The sequence below is a fragment of the Dipodomys ordii genome, unplaced genomic scaffold, assembly GCF_000151885.1.
Source record: "Dipodomys ordii isolate 6190 unplaced genomic scaffold, Dord_2.0 Scaffold181, whole genome shotgun sequence".
Lineage (NCBI taxonomy): Eukaryota > Metazoa > Chordata > Mammalia > Rodentia > Heteromyidae > Dipodomys > Dipodomys ordii.
Genome location: NW_012267397.1, coordinates 237,302 through 257,020, shown reverse-complemented (window position 1 = coordinate 257,020; position 19,719 = coordinate 237,302). Strand labels below are relative to the sequence as shown.

At 41.3% G+C, this 19,719-nt stretch overlaps 1 protein-coding gene across 2 annotated transcripts; it reads left to right on the top strand.

Annotated features, from left to right (window-relative positions):
• Nucleotides 1-1,549: 1,549 nt before the first annotated feature.
• Nucleotides 1,550-18,414, top strand: Sfpq (splicing factor proline/glutamine-rich). 2 transcript variants are annotated; one of them, XM_013034073.1, is made up of 13 exons: nt 1,550-2,475; nt 3,080-3,268; nt 3,589-3,890; nt 4,003-4,098; nt 5,929-6,125; nt 6,209-6,293; nt 6,621-6,738; nt 7,663-7,711; nt 7,794-7,915; nt 10,239-13,284; nt 16,349-16,396; nt 17,810-17,898; nt 18,328-18,414. In XM_013034073.1, the coding sequence occupies exons 1-10, from the start codon at nt 1,666-1,668 to the stop codon at nt 10,374-10,376; spliced, it is 2,106 nt and encodes a 701-aa protein (XP_012889527.1). In that variant the 5' UTR covers nt 1,550-1,665; the 3' UTR covers nt 10,377-13,284; nt 16,349-16,396; nt 17,810-17,898; nt 18,328-18,414. The 2 variants fall into 2 exon arrangements, with proteins under 2 accessions (XP_012889527.1, XP_012889528.1); XM_013034074.1 differs by lacking the exon at nt 10,239-13,284.
• The last annotated feature ends 1,305 nt before the right edge of the window (nt 18,415-19,719 follow it).

Sequence of the window (19,719 nt, the reverse complement as noted above, 5' to 3'; positions counted from 1 at the left end):
TTAAATGTGAGTGGAATTAACAAAAAAAAACCCTCTTGTGATCTGCAATTGTAAATTATTACTTTATAGACACGTACAAAGGGTTTTGGTAATTTATTAGAGATGAGAGTCTTGTGGACTTTCCTGCCTGAGCTAGCTTTGAATGGAGATTCTCAGATCTCAGCTCCTGAGTAACTAGGATGATCACTGGTGCAGCACCAAGCTTTGGTTTAGGTTTTTGTTGCTGTTGTTTTGTTCTTTTTTGTTGTTGTTGTTGTCCGTCATGGGGTTTGAACTCTGAGCCTGGGCACTGTCCCTGTGCTCTTCAGCTCAAGGCGAGCACTCTACCATTTGAGCCACAGTGTCACTTCTGGTTTTCTAGTGGTTTATTGGAAATAAGAGTCTCACTGAGTTTCCTGCCCGGGCTGGTTTTGAACCGAGCTCCTCAGATCTCAGCCTCCTGAGTAGCTAGGATTACAGGCGTGAGCCACCGGCACCTGGCTTGGTTTAGGTTTTAATATATAAAAAAAGATTTTTCAGCCAGGCACAGATGACTCACACCTTTAATCCTAGCTAAAGGAGGCTGAGATCGAGGATAGCAGTTCGAAGCCAGCCCGGAGCAGAAAACTCTGTGAGACTCTTATTTCCAATTAGCCATTAGAAAACCTCCAGTGGCACTACGGCTCAAAGTGGAAGAGCTCTAGCCTTGAGCGAAAAGGCTCAGGGACAGTGCCCCAAGGTCTGAGCTCAGGCAAAAAAAAAAAAAAAAAAAGTTCTTTTGTTTTCAACAGAGTGTACTCATTCAAGCCTAATACTAAGTTTATACAACTAGGACAACAAATGTGCTCCTTTGGGCTTTCTAAACAAAATCGGTACCAGTGTATGGAAAAGCGGAGTAACTTTTCTCTAATTTCATTGACCTATCATGAAGTAGGGTAAAATGTCAGGCGTTAAATTTCTAACTTTGGCCGGTCGTCGGTGGCTCTCGACTGTAATCCTAGCTACTCAGGAAGCTGAGATCTAAGGACCGCCCAGGCAGGAAACTCCCTGAGACTCTAATCTCCAATAAACCACTCAGAAAGCCCTAAGTGGTGTTGTGGCTCAAGTGGTCTTGAGCTGTAGAGCTGAGGGACAGCGCCCAGGCCCAGAGTTCAAGCCCCACAACCGACCAAAAAAAAGTAACTTTGAAATGGAGAACATCTTGGCAGAAATAGTATAATGCTCCCAAAGGCAATTAACAAAACAATAACTAAAAAAAAAAGTAGGAGAGCTCCTCTAGCCTCCCAGAGCTGATGGGGTTTTGGCTATTTGCTCCCACGGGAAAAATTGCCCTGGCGTGCCCATTCAAATTTCTCCCAGCAAATCACAGTGGCCTATACTCAATTCCTTCTCCGCTCATTGGTTAACGGGAAACTTCAGCTCCGCCTCACCGCCCACCTCTTACCAGGGAGCCAATAGGAAAGGCTTGCAGTTCGTGACTAAATGTCATCAAGTACGGTACTTGCAATTGGCTCTTGGAGTTGTCCATCGAGTAGTAGGCGGGACCGTACCAAGCTGGCCTATATAAGGAGAGGACAAAGGCGGCGCGCCGCTTGTGTCATCCGCCATTTTGTGTGAGACAAGGTGGCCTCCACGTTCCCTGCACGTCTTCTCCGCTTCTGCCTCGACCGCCCCTTGACCACAGACATGTCTCGGGATCGGTTCCGGAGTCGCGGCGGTGGCGGTGGCGGCTTCCACCGGCGCGGAGGAGGCGGCGGTCGTGGAGGCCTTCACGACTTCCGCTCCCCGCCGCCAGGCATGGGCCTGAACAAGAACCGCGGCCCAATGGGCCCGGGCCCAGGAGGCCCCAAACCTCCGATCCCGCCGCCGCCTCCGCACCAGCAGCAACAGCAGCCGCCACCCCAGCAGCAGCCGCCGCCACAGCAGCCCCCGCCGCACCAGCAGCCGCCGCCGCACCAGCCGCCCCATCAGCAGCCGCCGCCGCCGCCACCGGACGCCTCTAAACCGGTCGGTCCACAGGGGCCCGGCCCCGCGCCGGGAGTAAGCAGCGCCCCGCCGGCCGCGGGCTCGGCCCCGCCAGCCACCCCTCCGACCACCGGCGCCCCGCCAGGGCCTGGCCCTACCCCGACCCCGCCGCCTGCGGTCACCTCGGCCCCTCCTGGGGCGCCTCCGCCCGCGCCGCCGAGCAGCGGGGTCCCGACCACTCCTCCTCAGGCCGGGGGCCCGCCGCCGCCTCCCGCAGGGGGTCCGGGCCCAGTGCCTAAACAGGGTCCAGGACCTGGCGGCCCCAAAGGCGGCAAAATGCCTGGTGGGCCGAAGCCCGGCGGTGGCCCGGGCCTGAGCACGCCTGGCGGCCACCCTAAGCCTCCGCACCGAGGTGGCGGGGAGCCCCGTGGCGGCCGCCAGCACCACCCCCCCTACCACCAGCAGCACCACCAGGGCCCCCCTCCCGGCGGGCCCGGCGGCCGCAGCGAAGAGAAGATCTCCGACTCGGAGGTGAGTGTCTCCCGGAGCGACGCGGTCGTCCGTTCCCCTAAGATGGCGGCGCCCCCATCCCCCCCGGGCGCCGCGCGGGCTTCCATTTTGTCGGCGGCCGGAAGGCGGCTGCGCGTGCTCGCTTGCTTGCGGGGGTGGGGCGGGTGGCGGGGGCCTCCAGGCAGCCCGGGATTGGCCGCCGGCGCCCCGGGCTTTGGGGCTAGCGGGTCCGGAGCGCCGAACCTCGGGGAAGGCCTTGGAAACCGGAACTCGGGCTGGTGGAGAGATGATGTTTGGTACGAGAGAACCAGGCAATTCCGGCCTTCTTTCTTTTCTTTTTGACTCCGGTTGGTGCTTGTGAAGAATTCGATCGTGCAAACAGTTAATAGCCGATGGTAATAAATTCTACCGAGTAGTCATTTGTGTGTGTTTTCAAGAGCGTTTTGGACGATTAGGCTTCTGTTTTGGTGATTGGCTTAGCGATGATGGAAATTTCCCAAATTCAGCAAACCTGGTTTTTGACTTTAAGTGGAACAGAAAAGCAGTCGATGTTCTAGAAAGGCAAAAATGAGTTTTGGGTTTTGAACTTGTCGTTGGTGTCTGAAAATTCTCTTCCTCCCTTTAGGGATTCAAAGCCAACTTGTCTCTCTTGAGGAGACCTGGAGAGAAAACGTACACACAGCGCTGTCGATTGTTTGTTGGGAATCTACCTGCTGATATCACAGAGGATGAGTTCAAAAGACTGTTTGCTAAATACGGAGAACCAGGAGAAGTTTTTATCAATAAAGGCAAAGGATTCGGGTTTATTAAACTTGTGAGTGCAATTGTTTGGTTTTATACACAACTAAAAAGCGAGAGTCTGGTTTTTTTTGTCTTATGCAAAAGCTTGGCTTTAAACCAGGAAGGATAAAATGGTATTCAAACTTTTAGTCATTCTTACAGAAAATTATACCTGCTACATAGTTTGTAATTGTAAATAACCCAATAAGAGGGTGAGTGTAGAGGTAGGAGATTATACTGTGTGTGGATGGGGGAGGTAGTTGATATACCTAGTATAGGGGAGGAGGTGGTAATTTATGATACTATTAGGCAGTTTTGGAGTTGTAAATTAATGTGAGTGTCCAATGTTTACAGGAATCGAGAGCCTTGGCAGAAATTGCCAAAGCTGAACTTGATGATACACCCATGAGAGGTAGACAGCTTCGGGTTCGCTTTGCTACTCATGCTGCTGCCCTTTCTGTTCGAAATCTTTCACCTTATGTTTCCAATGAACTGTTGGAAGAAGCCTTTAGCCAATTTGGTCCGATTGAAAGGGCTGTTGTAATTGTGGATGACCGCGGAAGATCTACAGGGAAAGGCATTGTTGAATTTGCTTCTAAGCCAGCAGCAAGAAAAGCATTTGAAAGATGCAGTGAAGGTGTTTTCCTACTGACAACGTAAGTTGTCTTCAGTTGATTCTAATGATTTATTAATATGAAGATTGTTGCAATAAAACTAGTTGCAATAAAACTAGAACAAAGTTAAGGTTGGAACCATTTTTGTTATTAGAACTCCTCGTCCAGTCATCGTGGAACCACTTGAACAACTCGATGATGAAGATGGTCTTCCTGAAAAACTTGCACAGAAGAATCCAATGTATCAGAAGTAAGATTGATTAAACTTTCTGGTAGCTTTTAATGTGCATGCAAAGAACTCACTGTAGTAGTTGTACAATTTTGCTTATATTACTGCAATTTTTTATATGAATATTCCTTAAAGTTTATCTTTATACATGCTTAGTAAAAATCTTAAGCTTGTCTCTGGTGCTCATGGTGGTAGCCTAGCTGCTTAGAGGTTGAGATTTGAGGATCACAATTTGAAGACAGCCTGGGCAGGAAAGTCCATTATCTCTAGTTAACTACCAAAAAAGCAGCAAGTATGTCAGGCACTGCTGGCACGGTCCTGCAATCTTAGCTACTCAGGAGGCTGAGATGTGAGGATCATGGTTCAAAGCCAGCCCAGGCAGGGAAGTCTTAGAGAGACTCTTCCAATGAATTACTCAGCTGAAAGTGGTGCTGTACCTTTAATGGTAAAGTATTAGCCTTGAGCAAAGAGCTCAGGGACAGTACCCAGGCTCTGAGTTCTTGCTCTTTGACCAACCGTGATGGAGTGCTAATCTTGAGGTTCCTTCCCGCTCCCCCCAAATGAATTGGAAGTGGAGTTGTAGCTCAAGTGGTAGAATGCTAATCTTGAGGCCCCACCTCCCCCCAAAAAAATTAACCCACAAAATTCAATGACAGTATGTACCCAGGCCCTGAGGTCAAGCTTCAACTTTGCCACCAAAGAAAAAGCCTCAAGCTCAGAAAGTTAGAATTTATGGGTATCATTCAAGGGACTTTCTGAAATAGAGCCAGGTATATCACATGTGTCCCGTTAAATGCTTTAACAGTTGCATGAGATGTGCTTTTTATGGATCGGAGATTTGCCTCGGTAGGGAGTTGGGTTAGAGAAAATAAAGAAGGTAGAATTTATCCTCCCTTAGTTTGTCACTGTCTTAATTTTGTTTCTCATTTTGGTGCTACTGGGCAAGCAAATACCCCTTGAGCCCAACCCTCCAGCACTGTATTGTTTATTTGAAACTACATCCTGATTTCTTACGAAGATGTCATTCCTTCTTAGTGAATATTCCTTTTTAAGTTGGTGTGGTTTAGGTTACATACATTTTTTGGTTGTATGTATTTAAAAAGTAGGAAGAACAATATGGGAAAATAGGCACAAAGGTGTAAGGCTTGTAAAGTGTGGACAGATGAGGTTGAAGAGGTCATAAGTGGGTTTTTATTGTGGGTTTTTTTTTTGTCCGGTCGTGGGGCCTGAACTCTGGAACTGGGCACTGTCCCTCAGCTCTTCAACTCAAGGCTAGCACTCTACCACTTGAGCCACAGGACTTCCAGCTTTTTCTGCTTATGTGGTGCTGAGGAATCGAACCCAGGGCCTCATGCATGCAAGGCAAGTGCTCTACCACTGAGCCACCTTCCCAGCCCTAATAAGTGTTTAAATTGACAAGAATGGGTTGTTTACAGAGGTAATCTGGTAATCTGAGACTACAATCAAGGGGTGTGATTTGTTCATAATTCATTCTTGGAATATTGTTTTTACTATGGAGTTACTTCATGTGAGCCAAGGTGGTTATTTACCTTTTGTGCTCTTTATATGAACAAGTTATAGTTTAGAACCCAAGCATAGTAGTACACATCTGTAATCCCAGGGTTTAGAAGCATCGGCAGGAGGACAGGAAGTTGAAGGCTTGTGTGAGCCACATAGTGAGACCCTAGGCCACCAGGAAAATGATTAGGATTTTGTTTTCTCTTTTCCCCCCCGTGGAATCAGGTAGTATTGCATCTACATAGTAGTTTACGTTTAAATTTTGTGTGAGGCGAACGTGATAACCACTACACTACGGAAACAACCTTACGTTTAAATTTTGTATGTTAACAGGGAGAGAGAAACACCGCCTCGATTTGCTCAGCATGGCACATTTGAATATGAATATTCTCAGCGATGGAAGTCTTTGGATGAGATGGAAAAGCAACAAAGGGAACAAGTTGAAAAAAACATGAAGGATGCGAAAGACAAATTGGAAAGTGAAATGGAAGATGCTTATCATGAACATCAGGCAAATCTTTTGCGCCAAGGTAAAAGAAACTGAATTTCATAATTATGATCAGTTGCTTTTGAATTCCTCAGAACCTCTTAACAAAATCAACATGATTTCCAGATCTGATGAGACGCCAGGAAGAGTTAAGACGCATGGAAGAACTTCACAATCAAGAAATGCAGAAACGTAAAGAAATGCAATTAAGGTAAACAAAACAAAACACCTGTGTGCTAGTATCCATGTAATGTAGGAACTGAAGATGGTAGATTGCTGGCTTCAATGAAAAGACTTGAGTTAGAATGCAAGGCCCTGAGTTCAAGCCCCAGTATGGGTACAGAAAAAAGATACACATGTAATTTTCAGTAGTAGATATTAATTTATTTGCCAGATGTACTCTACAGCACTGTTTCTAGACTTTAGGCCTTTTGTCAGGGCCAAGAAGTTCTTAGACTTTCTAAGAATCTTTTTTTCAAGACACATTTTAAAAGATGTGAATGAAAGTTTGACTTAAATGCCTAATAAATACTCCTAGGCAAGAGGAGGAACGACGTAGAAGGGAAGAAGAGATGATGATTCGCCAACGCGAGATGGAAGAACAAATGAGACGTCAAAGAGAGGAAAGTTATAGCCGGATGGGCTACATGGATCCAGTAAGTTAGGTTTTATTGCAGTCTAACAAGTTATCTACAGAACTTGAGGAATCTAGAATGAAATTTTACTGGTAATTATAAAGTCTTGCTAGACACTAGCTGCGGGAGGGGGTGTTACTCCTGTTATTAGCTACTCAGGCTAAGGTTTTAGAGGCTTGCGTGGTGTTGCAAGCCAATTTGTGCAGGAAAGTTCAGGACCAATGTATTGCTCAAGTGGTTGATACCAACTGAGCAAGGAAGCTCAAAATTCTTGAGTTCAAACCCCAGTACAGTCATTACTTTTTCCCTTAGTATATTGTATTTGACTGCCATAGGTTTTATTTTTCTATATGAGTTGATATTTAATTGGATCAAAAATTTAAGAGGTTGGGCTGGGAAGGTGGCTCAGTGGTAGTAGAGTGCTTACCTCACATTCATGAGGCCCTGGGTTTGATTCCTCAGCACCACATAAGCAGAAAAAGCCGGAGGTGGCGCTGTGGCTCCAGTGGTATAGCGGTAGCCTTGAGCTGAAGAGCTGTGGGACAGTGCCCAGGCTCAGAGTTCAGGCCCCATGACTGGCCAAAAAAATTTTTTTAAAGGTTTATTTTGTGCTAGTCCTGTGGTTTGAACTCAGGTCCTAGGTACTGTACTGTTGCTGAGCATCTGTGCTCAAGGCTAGTAGTGCTCTACTACTTGAGCCACAGCTCTACTTCCAGCTTCTTTTGGTGTACTGTATTGGAAATCGATGGCTCTTGACTTCTTGGGCTGGCTTGGAACCGTGATCCTCAGGCCTCAACCTCCTGAGGAGCTAGGATTACAGGTGTAAGACATCAGTGCCCAGCTTAATTAGGTTTACTTTAAGCCTTATAAAAAACTTCTTTTTTAAGGTCTTAAAAATAATACAGCTTGTACAAAGTAACTAAAGGAATTTCTTGTTTTTCCCAGAGAGAAAGAGACATGAGAATGGGTGGTGGAGGAGCAATGAACATGGGAGGTGAGTGTGAAAATTAAATTAACAGTGTCATCATAGAGAACAGTATTTAATCGGAATTTTAACCACCACTTTTGTTTTCTAGATCCCTATGGTTCAGGAGGCCAGAAATTTCCACCTCTAGGTGGTGGTGGTGGCATAGGTTATGAAGCTAACCCTGGCGTTCCACCAGCAACCATGAGTGGTTCCATGATGGGAAGCGACATGGTAATGTATCCTGTGGGATGTAGTCAAAAGGAAATTCTCAATTTCATGACTCACACGTCTTATTTTTTTGTTTGTTTGTTTTTTCTTTTTTTTAAGTAGGTGACTGGACCTCTTGGTTCCCCCTATCATGTAAACATAATGACTGAGGTATACTTTGGCAATGTAGCACTGTGTGGTAACCTAAACAGACGTGGTTACCAGTGAGGAGTCAATGCTGTTAGTATGTGGAGTTATCTTGGGCAATAAGAAGATTGAGGTTTTTTTTCATTTTATTGCTTGTGCACTGTTGAATCTCTAGTGCATGGCAAATCCAAATTTGAGGTGTTAGATATTGTATGAGTTTTCTACACCCAAATGAAAGTAATGAAATGGCAAACTGTCTTTTTTTTTTTTTTTAAAGCTGGTATTTGCCATAGTAGGAATCAGATCTGTAGCTTTAGGCATGTTTTAGTGCTGTAAAGGACTTTGACCTATATTTGGTGTGGCTTCTATCCAATGAAAAGGGAACTGGTTAGTGTTTTGACTCCGTCGTTTTCCACCTGTTGGGCCTGTCTGTAGGTACACTTTCTAAAACAAATGGACATCTGTATTATGCTACAGTGTAGCAAAAGACAATAATTTAAAGCATACTAATTGTGTGCATTTGATCTGAACTTTCTTGATGCTATAGTGTTTTAGCTGTACAGATAGCCTGTCAGGTGCTTTAGGAACAATTGAGTGAATTTTGTTATGAGTGGCTGTATTAGAGCTTTAAAATTTTTTAGGACTGAATTTTGGTGGGTTGAGTTCATTTTTACAGCTGAATTGAATATTAGTTCAACTAAAGGCTTTGGCTCAAAGGAGCAGCAATAGAAACATGAGGGTTTACTATGAGACTAAAATTGACCTAAAGCCTTATGAGTATTAAAACTTAGTGTTGTAAATAGCTGGTTGGGTTAAATGTACTATTGATTAGCCTTCATCAAATTGAATTTTTAATGTGGGTAACATGGTTTATGTGCTTCCTTCAGATTAGAGATTGTTAGGTATATATCAGATTTCTAAACTAGTTTAACATGTTCCTACACAGTTAGGGTCTATATCTGTCTAGACAGGTTTGTAGTCTTAACAGCTCCTTTCTCAGCTGTTAATCCTGAAGGCTTCAAATTTTCTATTTTTAGCTCTTTGAGATGTAAATAATATCAAAAACATAGGATTTTTAAGATAGAAGTTTAATCTCCCAGTAATTCTATAGTATTTTGTTCAAAAAAGTGCTGAAATAATGTATAGGAACAGTTAAATCTTGATGCCATTCTAGATTTTTCTTTGGAATCATACTCAAGTAGCTGGATTATTTTAAATGGAAATTGAAATGATAGTGTAGATTGCTCTGCTTTTGTATATCTATAGGGTTCTGTTTAGGTAAATGTATTTCTAGTTTACATGTAGAAATAACTGAAACTAGCTGGAATAATGAAGTGCACAGCTTATTTGCAGTCACTTTAGCTTGGTGTTAGGCCGTTGGGGGAGAAACCTAAAAAATAGAATCATAATGAACTGTTAGTGCACTTTTTTAAAATCAGAAAAAGTTGGACTGTTAAAGATGGGCTGTATATTCAATCAGTTTGCAGGAATAGTACTGTGAACATAAATTGTCTCTGGCTTTCTAGTGATGGCTCTGAAGGTGTGATACACTTGTGAGTTACTTTGGCAGTACAAGTTTTATGATCAAAAGTTACTGTGCCGAAATCTATTAGATTTTTATACCTTTTCTTTTTTGTAGTCAATAGCATTTTACTAAAAAGTTTGAACCTTTTAAGATTGCTGCAACTTTGCAGATGTGTCTTAAGTTCTTGAACAAGCACAAGGTTTCTTATGCAGCACATGCCACTAACTGGTGAGTAGGTCTTCTGTCACTTCAGTGAATTGACTGGTCTGGTTGGGCTTGTTAGGCTTATCTGGAGATTAAAATTTTTGGTTGAGATCTTGAAAGTGAGTTTGCAAGTGATTCAGTGGATTAATCTGATGTGAAATTTCTTAGAACTCATTTTGGAATGGATTTTCACATCTGCACTAATTCTTAAATTTTTTAGCACTACAGGGAAGATCTATTCTTTGAAACAGGTGTATGAGAATGGCTCAAGTGGGAACATACCACAAGGCATGTATTATCGTAAACTAATTTTCAAATTACCCTTTTTTCCTTTCTATGTTCCCGGTACCTGTGGATCGACTCATTGGTGATTGTATCGACGAACGTTGACTACGGAACCTTCTAAAATATTTACTTAACACACATGGACATCAACTACATATAATGAACTGTTCATTACTGTTCCAATAGCGTACTGAGCGCTTTGGGCAGGGAGGTGCGGGGCCTGTGGGTGGACAGGGTCCTAGAGGAATGGGTCCTGGAACTCCAGCAGGATATGGTAGAGGGAGAGAAGAGTATGAAGGTCCAAACAAAAAGCCCCGATTTTAGATGTGATCGCTAGGCTTTCATTCCAGTTTGTTTTTGTCTTTTCTTGTTTAGATACCACTTTTAAATTCTTGCATTTTAGTAAGAAAGCTACCTTTTTATGGATGTTAGCAGTTTATTGACCTGAAATTTGTAAATGGTCTGTTTGGGCAGGTAAAATTATGTAATGCAGTGTTCAAAACAGGAGAAAATTTTTTCCTTTTATTTCTTTTTTTAAACTGTATAATGTTCCTCAAGTTAATGGCAGTGTACCTTGTGCCACTGAATTTCCAAAGTGTACCAATTTTTTTTTACTGTGCTTCAAATAAATAGAAAACATAGTTAATACTGATCTTCAACTTTGCCATTCATGCTTCTATGCACATTAGGCTAGGTATTCCACTTTGAAAGCATGAGAGTGTCTAGGCCTTTGAATGGCATATGCCGTTTCTGGGAAATGTATCTGGAAGCTTAAGTAAGCATTGCTTTCTACAAAGAACTGCCCTCTTGTTTTAAAAAGAAATGCATCTCAAAGTAGTTCACGATTTGTTTGGCATTATAGGAAGCAAGCTGGTGCTAAGTAATTTTTTAATGGTTATGTAAGCAAAGCTGAACTGTAAATCTTCATTCAGGAATGTGTATGGAATGGGTGTAAGCTATTGGTAGGGGGAGAAAGTGGGTTTGGTTAAATGGATCTTTCATGGCCCTGTGATCTACCCTTTCTTTGAAAGTTTTTGAAAAGTAGAAATATCATTTTGTTGCATTTCCCCTATTCTTGTTTTTAAAAGAACAAATTCCCAAGCCCTACAAAATGGCTTGTACTGAACTTTTGCATTTGAATTAAAGATTGTTAAACATGGAAGCCTTTTCATGTATTCAAGTGATTTATAAAAAGACGGTGAAAAACTCAACTTGAAAGTAAGGTTTAGATACCTATAAAGTAGGTTTAGCTCTTCACATTTGTACTCTAACTTAAATTTACTCAGGCTACTTTTGTTGGGCAAAAATCTGTGGAACTATGAAAATGATTCTTAAGAGGCAGTGGTGATTTAATAGTGCAGGTAATCATCCTTAAAAATTTTTGTTCCCTTGTTTAAATCATTTCTTTTAGATGTAGTGCTGAATCTGGGGAGATTTGTTAATGGTATGTAGTACAAATACCCTTTCTTCCCACCATAAAGCTTTGGAATGTTTCGATGGTGTTGTCAGTTATTTGTCAACCTCATTGAATATCCTTGCATTAGAACAAAGACTTTTTGACTCAACATTAGATTGCTTACTGTTGGTCTGTTAGTGCAATGGGAGCTTGATTTCCTTCCCAGTTAGAGAAACAACTTCCCTCAGTAGGCAAAGTAATTGAATGCTTTGGCTTTGTTTTTAGTTACGTTTCCATTCAAGTCTGTACATTATAGAATGTTGACTATGGAATGACTTCATCCTTTTCACCTGTTTGTGGTGCGAATTGGCAAAAGGAAAAATTCTAAAATCTTTGCTAACATGCTGCAGTTTAGTATTGTGCCTGACTACAAAAGGAAATAATTGAGTACTTTTCTGAATAGGAAAAGGATTATTTCAGTAAAACACTAGTGGAATATAAAGCATATAACCAAATTCTAGTTGTATGACTGGCAGGTACATGGTGTGCTAAGTAAGGGAGAGAATCTCCTTATCAGGTACACTCATTTCTACTCACCAACACACTTAAAAGTCAATTTTACCCTAAATATTTCAATAAGAAAAGTTTGGCCCCAAGTTATCGACTGGTGATACATTTTCTATATGGAAACGAGGGTCATGATTTGAAAGGAGTCCATTACAATTTGGTTGAATTGTATGATAAGGACTCTAATGATAAGATCATGGGTGTTCATGGGACACCCACAGGGTGAACTTGGAATGTATGTGGGTGGGGGGCTGGAGGGGAGATGGGAAAATCTGCCTATAAAATTAATGTTTCAGTTTATTTTTCAGATTACATGCCTTTCTTTATAAGGGATGCTGGCACAGACCCCTAAAATAAGCTCTTTTGGTAGTACTGTACCTTTGAAGAGAGGTGAAGGAAGCTAATGGATAATCTACTGAAAAGTTGTGGCTTTTGATAGCCTCACTGTGGGCTGTAGAAATGCTAAACTTTGTTTAGCAAATAATGCTTAGTTTCAACACAACATTTACCTTCATCACTGAAACAGTATTCCAAGGGTTGTAAGCTATTCAGATAAGCTTTGAACAAGTCTTGCAATGAATATATGACAGTTTTGCATATGATAGTGTTTAGTGTAATATGAATTTTAATCATAGTTTCCTAAAAGTTGATAATGAAACTTAGGGTGGGAAAGGGAAGGGAATAATTGGAAGTGTTTTAGTTACTTTTCTCATTTGAAGAAACCAACTGCCCCTATTTCCTCTTCTTTACTTTCTCTCATAATTTTGATTTAAGAGGAACACTTTTAAAACATTTCTCCTAATCTTTACATATTGCATTCTCTAAGAAACTATTGTATTAAATAGGTATCTTACAAGCTTAATCTATTGGCTCACATTAGTAAAACCAGTCTTATTCTGCCTAGAAAATTAAATGCCTAAGTGCTATAAAATCCACCACAATAAGATGTGTTATAGCACTAATATAAAGATAATTTTGGGAAATTGTAATGTTACGCCTGTGAAATTTTTTTAAGTGGCATATTATGGCATATAAAAATGTAGATACTTGGCTTGGGTAAGCCATAAAGTTGTGGCGGAATGTTTTGTGGTGTTCTTGGACTGCAATAATGCACTATTAAAAGTAGTGGCCTGCTACATAACTGCATTTAGCCAGCATTTCTGCAGTGCGTAACTGTGAGGAACGTAGTACCGCAAATGGCAATGGACATTAGGACCCGGATGTAGTATTCCTGCTTGCTCCAAGATTCTCATTGCCGACTGCATACAGGTAGGTAACAAGCAATATAATCTAACTTGGTGACTTGCTATGTACTTTTATTCCGTGGGCATTCTGACATCACACTTCTGACCATGAAATTACAGTGCAGCACCTAACACTTGTATGATAAAGCTTAGCTTATCAAAAACTGTGTGGGTCTGGGGTAGAGCTGTAATTGATTAGGCAGAATGTGGTGCTGTTGCAGTTCTGAGACAAAGTACAAACTTGATTCTTTGGTCTATCTTGAGTTGTGTGGTTTTCTTTCAGTTGTATTGTATGTGAAAATAACATGGTATACACCAGTGGTGTATGGGGGCAAGGGAACCAAACCATACTTGGAACTAGGGTGCTCATAACACCTTGATAATGGGATGTATAATGTGATAATTAGTCCCTAGTGTAGCAAACTGACCTCATATGTAGGTCAGCAATGTCTAATTTTATTATACAAACTTGGTTTATTGTCAGGTTGAGTGAATTGACAGGGTTTTTTTGTAATAGGAAATTTTTTTTTTCCAAACATGGGCTTCATGGGAATATCTTGGTTACTTACTAACTTGGGATTAGATGGGAAGACTTGTCTAAATATGTTTATACACTAAACTTGGGGAAGTCGTGTGAAACATGGACTTGGCCAACAGTTGGGAATGATTCCCAAACAACACTTCGTCGTACTGTGTAGTGACTGCATTTGTTGAGAGTAGCCTTTTGAAACTGCTTCCCTTACCTTTAGGGATGTGATACTACAGTCCCAAAATGAATGTTTAATGACAGGAAAACAAGTCTTGAAAAGCATCTTTTGTTGCTTAGAACTTTTAAGCTTTGCATCAATTGTTGTTGCAGACCTCAATTCAACTTTGGTCTTCGAACTGTTTTTTAGCTAGCATGCATGAGAAATGACATTCACTTACAGTGCTTCCTGCTTTCTATATAGCTGGAAAGTTTGCTTTTACTTTGCATAAATGCTGGTGAAACTTCCTGACTATATGATTTTTCTTTCACTGTGCAAGAAAAGTAGCTTGCTCTTTGGCAACCAAGTCACAGGGTGGGGGCAGATTTGTACTTGATTATGTAGTCCATTCAAGGAAACAACTTTTGTCTTTTCATAGATGAAAGAAGCAAATGGTGACTAGTCTAGCTTCTCCATAAATATAATGTAGATCAAACAATGCTCAGTATTAGTGACATGAATATTCACTAACCTGCATAGGACCCTGATGGGTGGGGATTTCCTGTGTATAATCCATTAAATCGGTGCTAGTGCTTGCTTCCGTGGTTTAGTTTGTGTTCAGAAATAAAAAGTTCAGGTTTATTTCTTACTAGTCAGGTTCATTTCTTTTTAGATAATGTACTTGGCACAATACAAGGACAAAAGGAACATAATGGGGTGTGGGAGTGATTTTGCTTTTGTTCTGCTTTAAGCTTATAAGCTTGCACATGAAGATGAAAACCATTGACTTTTTTGTGTGTAGCTATAAATTGTAAATCTTAGCGTAACAATGGTTTTTTTTTTTAAAAACCACTCAATCAAAAAGCTGGGAATTAAGTGGGTTTCAGTAATGATGCTCTATGCTGAGGTGCTTGCATTGTATTTCATAATTTTTCTTGTTAAATAAACAATTATTTTCATTGAGAATTAGTCTTTAAGTTCAGAGGTGTGATGCCAGAATGTATTCTCGTACTGTTAGGCCCTTGGAACACAAACCAGTGCTTTATGAAAGATTTAAAAAATGCGATGGGTATTCATGCAAGGTTGCAAACCTACAAAGTATGCACAAGAGTCTCACTTCCCTAATAAAGAGAGATGCGTGTGACTAGTTTTGGACTTTTAACCTTAATGGGGGTGCATGTCTCATTGTTAATCATTGTCAGCTGCAGTGACATGATCCACAGTCCTGCATTCACTGCCTTCTTAATGATTTTGGACAGGTTTTTAGATAGCTGGGGTGTTTGTTCTGGACCTTCACTTGGTTTTGGCTTTATCTGATCATGATTCAGGGCTGTCAGCTTAGTGCAGTTTTTAAATGGCTGCCTATAAGGAAAGAATTCCGAGGATTTGATTGCTCTTAATCATCTGTCATTGCTGCTAGATAATGATTGGCAATTTTTTAGATTCAACTGTGAGAATTTCACAGTTGCTGATAAAGCATCAACCATAAAAATGTCGTTTTTGAACACCAGTGCTGAAAAGGAGGGTTTGGGGGGTGGTTCTCTTTTTTCTTATTTTTTTCCTTTGAGGATGAAAAAGGGGCTGGACATAGAATAGGTTTAATCTGAAGAATGGGGGAAAATGCAAAACGATATAGTATCCCTTATGGATGGTACATGTGCAACAGGAAATTGTATTTCACTTTTACTGGTGGCAGTAATGATATAGGGAGGAAGAGAAACCTGGAACTCTTAAGGCTGATCTTTCTGTTTCTTTTGCACTGTGCCAGGTGTGTATAGTGAAAGTAAATGTCTTCTTCCTCATATACACGTAAACACGTGGGTTCCTTGCTGTTCCAGTAAGGTATAGCTTCCCTACTCTAGGCTTAAAACTCAGGACTTGGAGGATAAGGTGCAAATGCATAGGATTGCAGGGAAAGAACTGCAGTGCTGTGTGCTATGGGAAGGGGGTGAAACTCTTGGAAGACTCCTGCTGAAGGTGGTTAGCCCACCTGAGAATGGAAGACATGCTTGAATAAGGGAGTAGGGAATATGTGCTTTCATATGAAAAGAGCTGATAAAACTCACTTAGAAAGGTAAACGTTGTCACACACCTTCACATAAGGGATAGTATATTTTGAGTTGCAGGCAAACTTCCTCGTGCTCAGATTGGTGAAAATAGGAGTTAGGCTTTTACATTTTAAAGAAGACAGTTTTCATTCTCATTTTAGTGTCTTTAATACTTACATGAAGAATAATTTTAGATTTTTTTTTTCCCCGTGAAGTTTCTTTCTATTTTTTTATGCTGTAACTTATCCCAGTCTTTGTCTCTGGAATTTTACTCTTTAAATTTTGAAGTAGCATTTTCAGGCCTTTATTCTTCACCTTTGTCTTTTCATTTTAACTTTTCCTTATTATTCTCTAGGTGAGAATGATTGATGTTGGCTGATACAGGAGTGTTCATTCACTTCAAGTAAGTGTCTTTAGAAATCCTAAAGGATAGCACATTTTAGACTTGATTTGTCTTCTATTCAGTAAAAATAATTTGACTTAACTAAAGTGAAACGTGTGTTGTTGATATGTACTTTTCTTAAGAAAATAACCTATATATTTACCTATTTATTTTGTGCTAGTACTGGGGCTTGAACTCAAGGCCTGGGCAATGTCTCAGCATTTTTTGCTCTGGGCTGGCACTCTACCACTGGAGATCACACCTTCACTCTTGGCTTTTTAATGGTTAATTGGAGATAAGGATTGCAGGTGTGGGGCACCACTGCCCTGCCGAACCCTATTTTTTGTTTTTGAAAGTTGTGCAAGGATTGGGCATGTAGGGTAGCTCAGTGAAGAGAGTGACTAGCAGTCAATAGAGCAAGTAGAGCATATTTATTATTTGAAAAAATAAGAACTATAATTGGTGCTAGAACTAACTGGGGCTTGAACTCAGGGTCTAGAGACAGTCCCTGAGCTTTTGTGCTCAAGGATAACACTCTTAGTGCTTGAGTAAGCAACAGCTCTACTTCTGACTTTTTGGTGCTTAATTGGAAATTGGTGCTTAATTGGAAATAAGAGTCTGACAGACTTTCCTGCCCAAGCTACTTGGTCTGGCTCCAAACCACAATCCAGCACCTGGCAACAATAAGTTTTTTAAAACTGCTTTAATTGTCAGTGACCAAGGATATATTCCTTGTGAATTTTCATACGTTGTATATAGTATATTCCTAACAAACTACCCATCATCACTCTCCTTCACCCAGCTATCCCCTTCAGTATATATATATATATGAGAAACTTAGTAGGAAAGAAAGCTTGAGTTAAATGATAAGAAAAACTATATTTTCAGTATTTTATTCCTGATGTAAGTCCATAAAATTGTAGTTTGTTGCTGGGTGCTGGTGGCTCACGCCTGTAATCCTAGCTACTCAGGAGGCTGAGATCTGAGAATCGAGGTTCAAAGCCAGCCCGGGCAGGAAAGACTGAGACTCCTATGTCCAATAAACCACCAGAAAACCGGAAGTGGCGTTGTAGCTCAAGTGGTAGAGGTCTCGCCTTGAGCTGAGGACAGCGCTCAGGCCCAGAGTTCAAGCCTCATGACCGACAAAAAAAAATTGTAGTTTGTTTTATGCAGAAAATAGAACAGTAATTAGAAGGAGGACCAGTTCCATAGATAAGATGGAAAAGACTAAAAAGATCCTCCTTGGCAGTTCACCTCACTCCCACTGATGCTGCATCAACCATATTTGGAACAATGTTCTAGGTCTTTACTACAGCTATATATAAAATGTTTCTATAGGGATGTGTGTATATATGTGGACATCAAATTACCTGTTGGAATAAAATAGTATACAGTTCTACATAAAACTAAGGTAATTTTTAATACTGATTACAGATGGATAAAGGTACTCTTCAAGAAGCCACTCAGCATGGGCCACCCGTGAAAGAAAGTCACAAGTTGCTAGACTGAGTATAAGAGTCTAGGTAAGATGAAATTTTTTTTTTTTTTTTGTCTTTGGGTCGGTGTGGGGTTTGGGTGCTGTCCCTGAACTGCGCAAGGCTAGTGCTTTACCACTTTGAGCCACAGTGCCGCCACTTTCCAGTTTTCTGTCAATTACATCATAAAGTTTCCTGTTTGGGCTGGCTTTGCACCCCCATCCTCAGATCTCAGCCTCCTGAGTAGCTAGGATTATAGACTTGAGCAAGAAGTAAATGGCTGTGGACTTGGCCTGTGTGCTATACAACCGTTCCACTTAATTTGGGGGGAGTTAATTGGAGATAGTCTGCCTAGGCTGGCTTTGAATCTTAATCTCAATGAATACTTTGAAACTGTCTTCAGAAATTGCTTTTGGTGGTTACAAAAATAGTGGTTAATATTATATTACATAATGTTGATTTCCTTTTAATTGGCAGGATCAGGTGAGCTGTCCAGAAAACCAGTGAAGATGACTATAAAGAAGGAATAAATATACTTCAATTAATAAATATTTTAAAATTTGATTGAACTTTTGTTTTTGCTTATAACCAAGTCTTTATTTTCCTTATTACTCTAGGTTAAAGTATTGTTTTACACACATACTGTGCGAGAGAGACTCAAGATTCTGTTCTTTTTGTGTGTATACCAGTACCAGGGCTTCAGTTTGAGTATTTGCTCAGCTTGGTTGATGGAAGCTTCACTCTACCAATGCTTTGCTGGTTATTGAATCTTCAGTTTTTTTCTGCCTAAGCTTGAGCTCCCCAAGAGCTTACAAGGTGGTAGGGTGGGAAACAGGGGAACCTTATATAGCAGTCTGGCTTGAACTAGTCCAACTTAAGCTTCCCCATTCTTTTTTTTTTTCCCATCTGTCGTGGGGTTGAACTCCGCCTGGGCACTGCCCCTGTGCTCTTCAGCTCAAGGTGAGCGCTCTACCACTTGAGCCACTGCGCCACTTGAGGTTTTCTGAGAGATTTATTGGAGATAAGAGTCTCAAAAGATGGGGCTGGGAAGTTGGCTCAGTGGTAGAGTGCTTACCTTGCATGCCTGAGGTGCCCTGGGTTTGATTCCCCAGCAAGCACCACATAAGCAAAAAGAAAAAAAGCCACAAGTAGCGCTGTGGCCCAAGTTGTAGAGCACTAGCCTTGAGCTGAAGAGCTGAGGGACAGAGTTCAGACCCCACGACCGGACCCAAAAAGAAAAGTCTAAAAGACTTAACTTCCCGGGCTGGCTTTGAACCGCAATCCTCAGATCTCAGCCTCCTGAGTAGCTAGGATTACAGGTGTGAGCCACGGACACCTGGCCCCAAACAACTTTTTTAAAGGATAAATGGAATCCATTTCTTGATTGGAAGTTTGTATGTAGTACTGGGGCTTGAACTTGGAGCCTGGGTGCTTTCTATTAGCTTTTTCACAAAAGACTGGCCTACCACTAGGAGGCACACCTCTACTGGTTTATTGCTGGTGGGATAAGAATCAAATTTGTGTACCTGGAATGGTATTGAACCAGGATCTTCAGATCTCAGCCTCCTGATTATTGTAGGAGTGAGCCATTGATAATCTCAATGTGAATGTCTCTTTAAGACTTTGAGGCAATGCTAGGATTTGAATTCAGGACTTCAGGATAGCTAATCCCTTTTTTGTTTTTTTTTTTTTAATATGGTGTCACTCATAAGCTGCCATGTTGAATAACCCCTTTGTACAACTACTTTAAAAAAGTCAAAAAAAGAAAAGTCTAAAATGTGTGTAAGTGCATTCCTTGACCCTGTGTACTTTATTGGTTGTGGGTTGCTCACTTAGGGGGGTGGTGTGTGTGTATGCATGCACCTGTGC

Bases quoted from the DNA above. Each gene is read 5' to 3' on its own strand.
- Sfpq (XM_013034073.1), top strand. From the start codon at position 1,666: ATGTCTCGGGATCGGTTCCGGAGTCGCGGCGGTGGCGGTGGCGGCTTC. The intron at 3,891-4,002 runs GTAAGTTGTCTT...TTTTGTTATTAG, and splicing joins GGTGTTTTCCTACTGACAAC to AACTCCTCGTCCAGTCATCG. The intron at 6,739-7,662 runs GTAAGTTAGGTT...TGTTTTTCCCAG, and splicing joins GGATGGGCTACATGGATCCA to AGAGAAAGAGACATGAGAAT.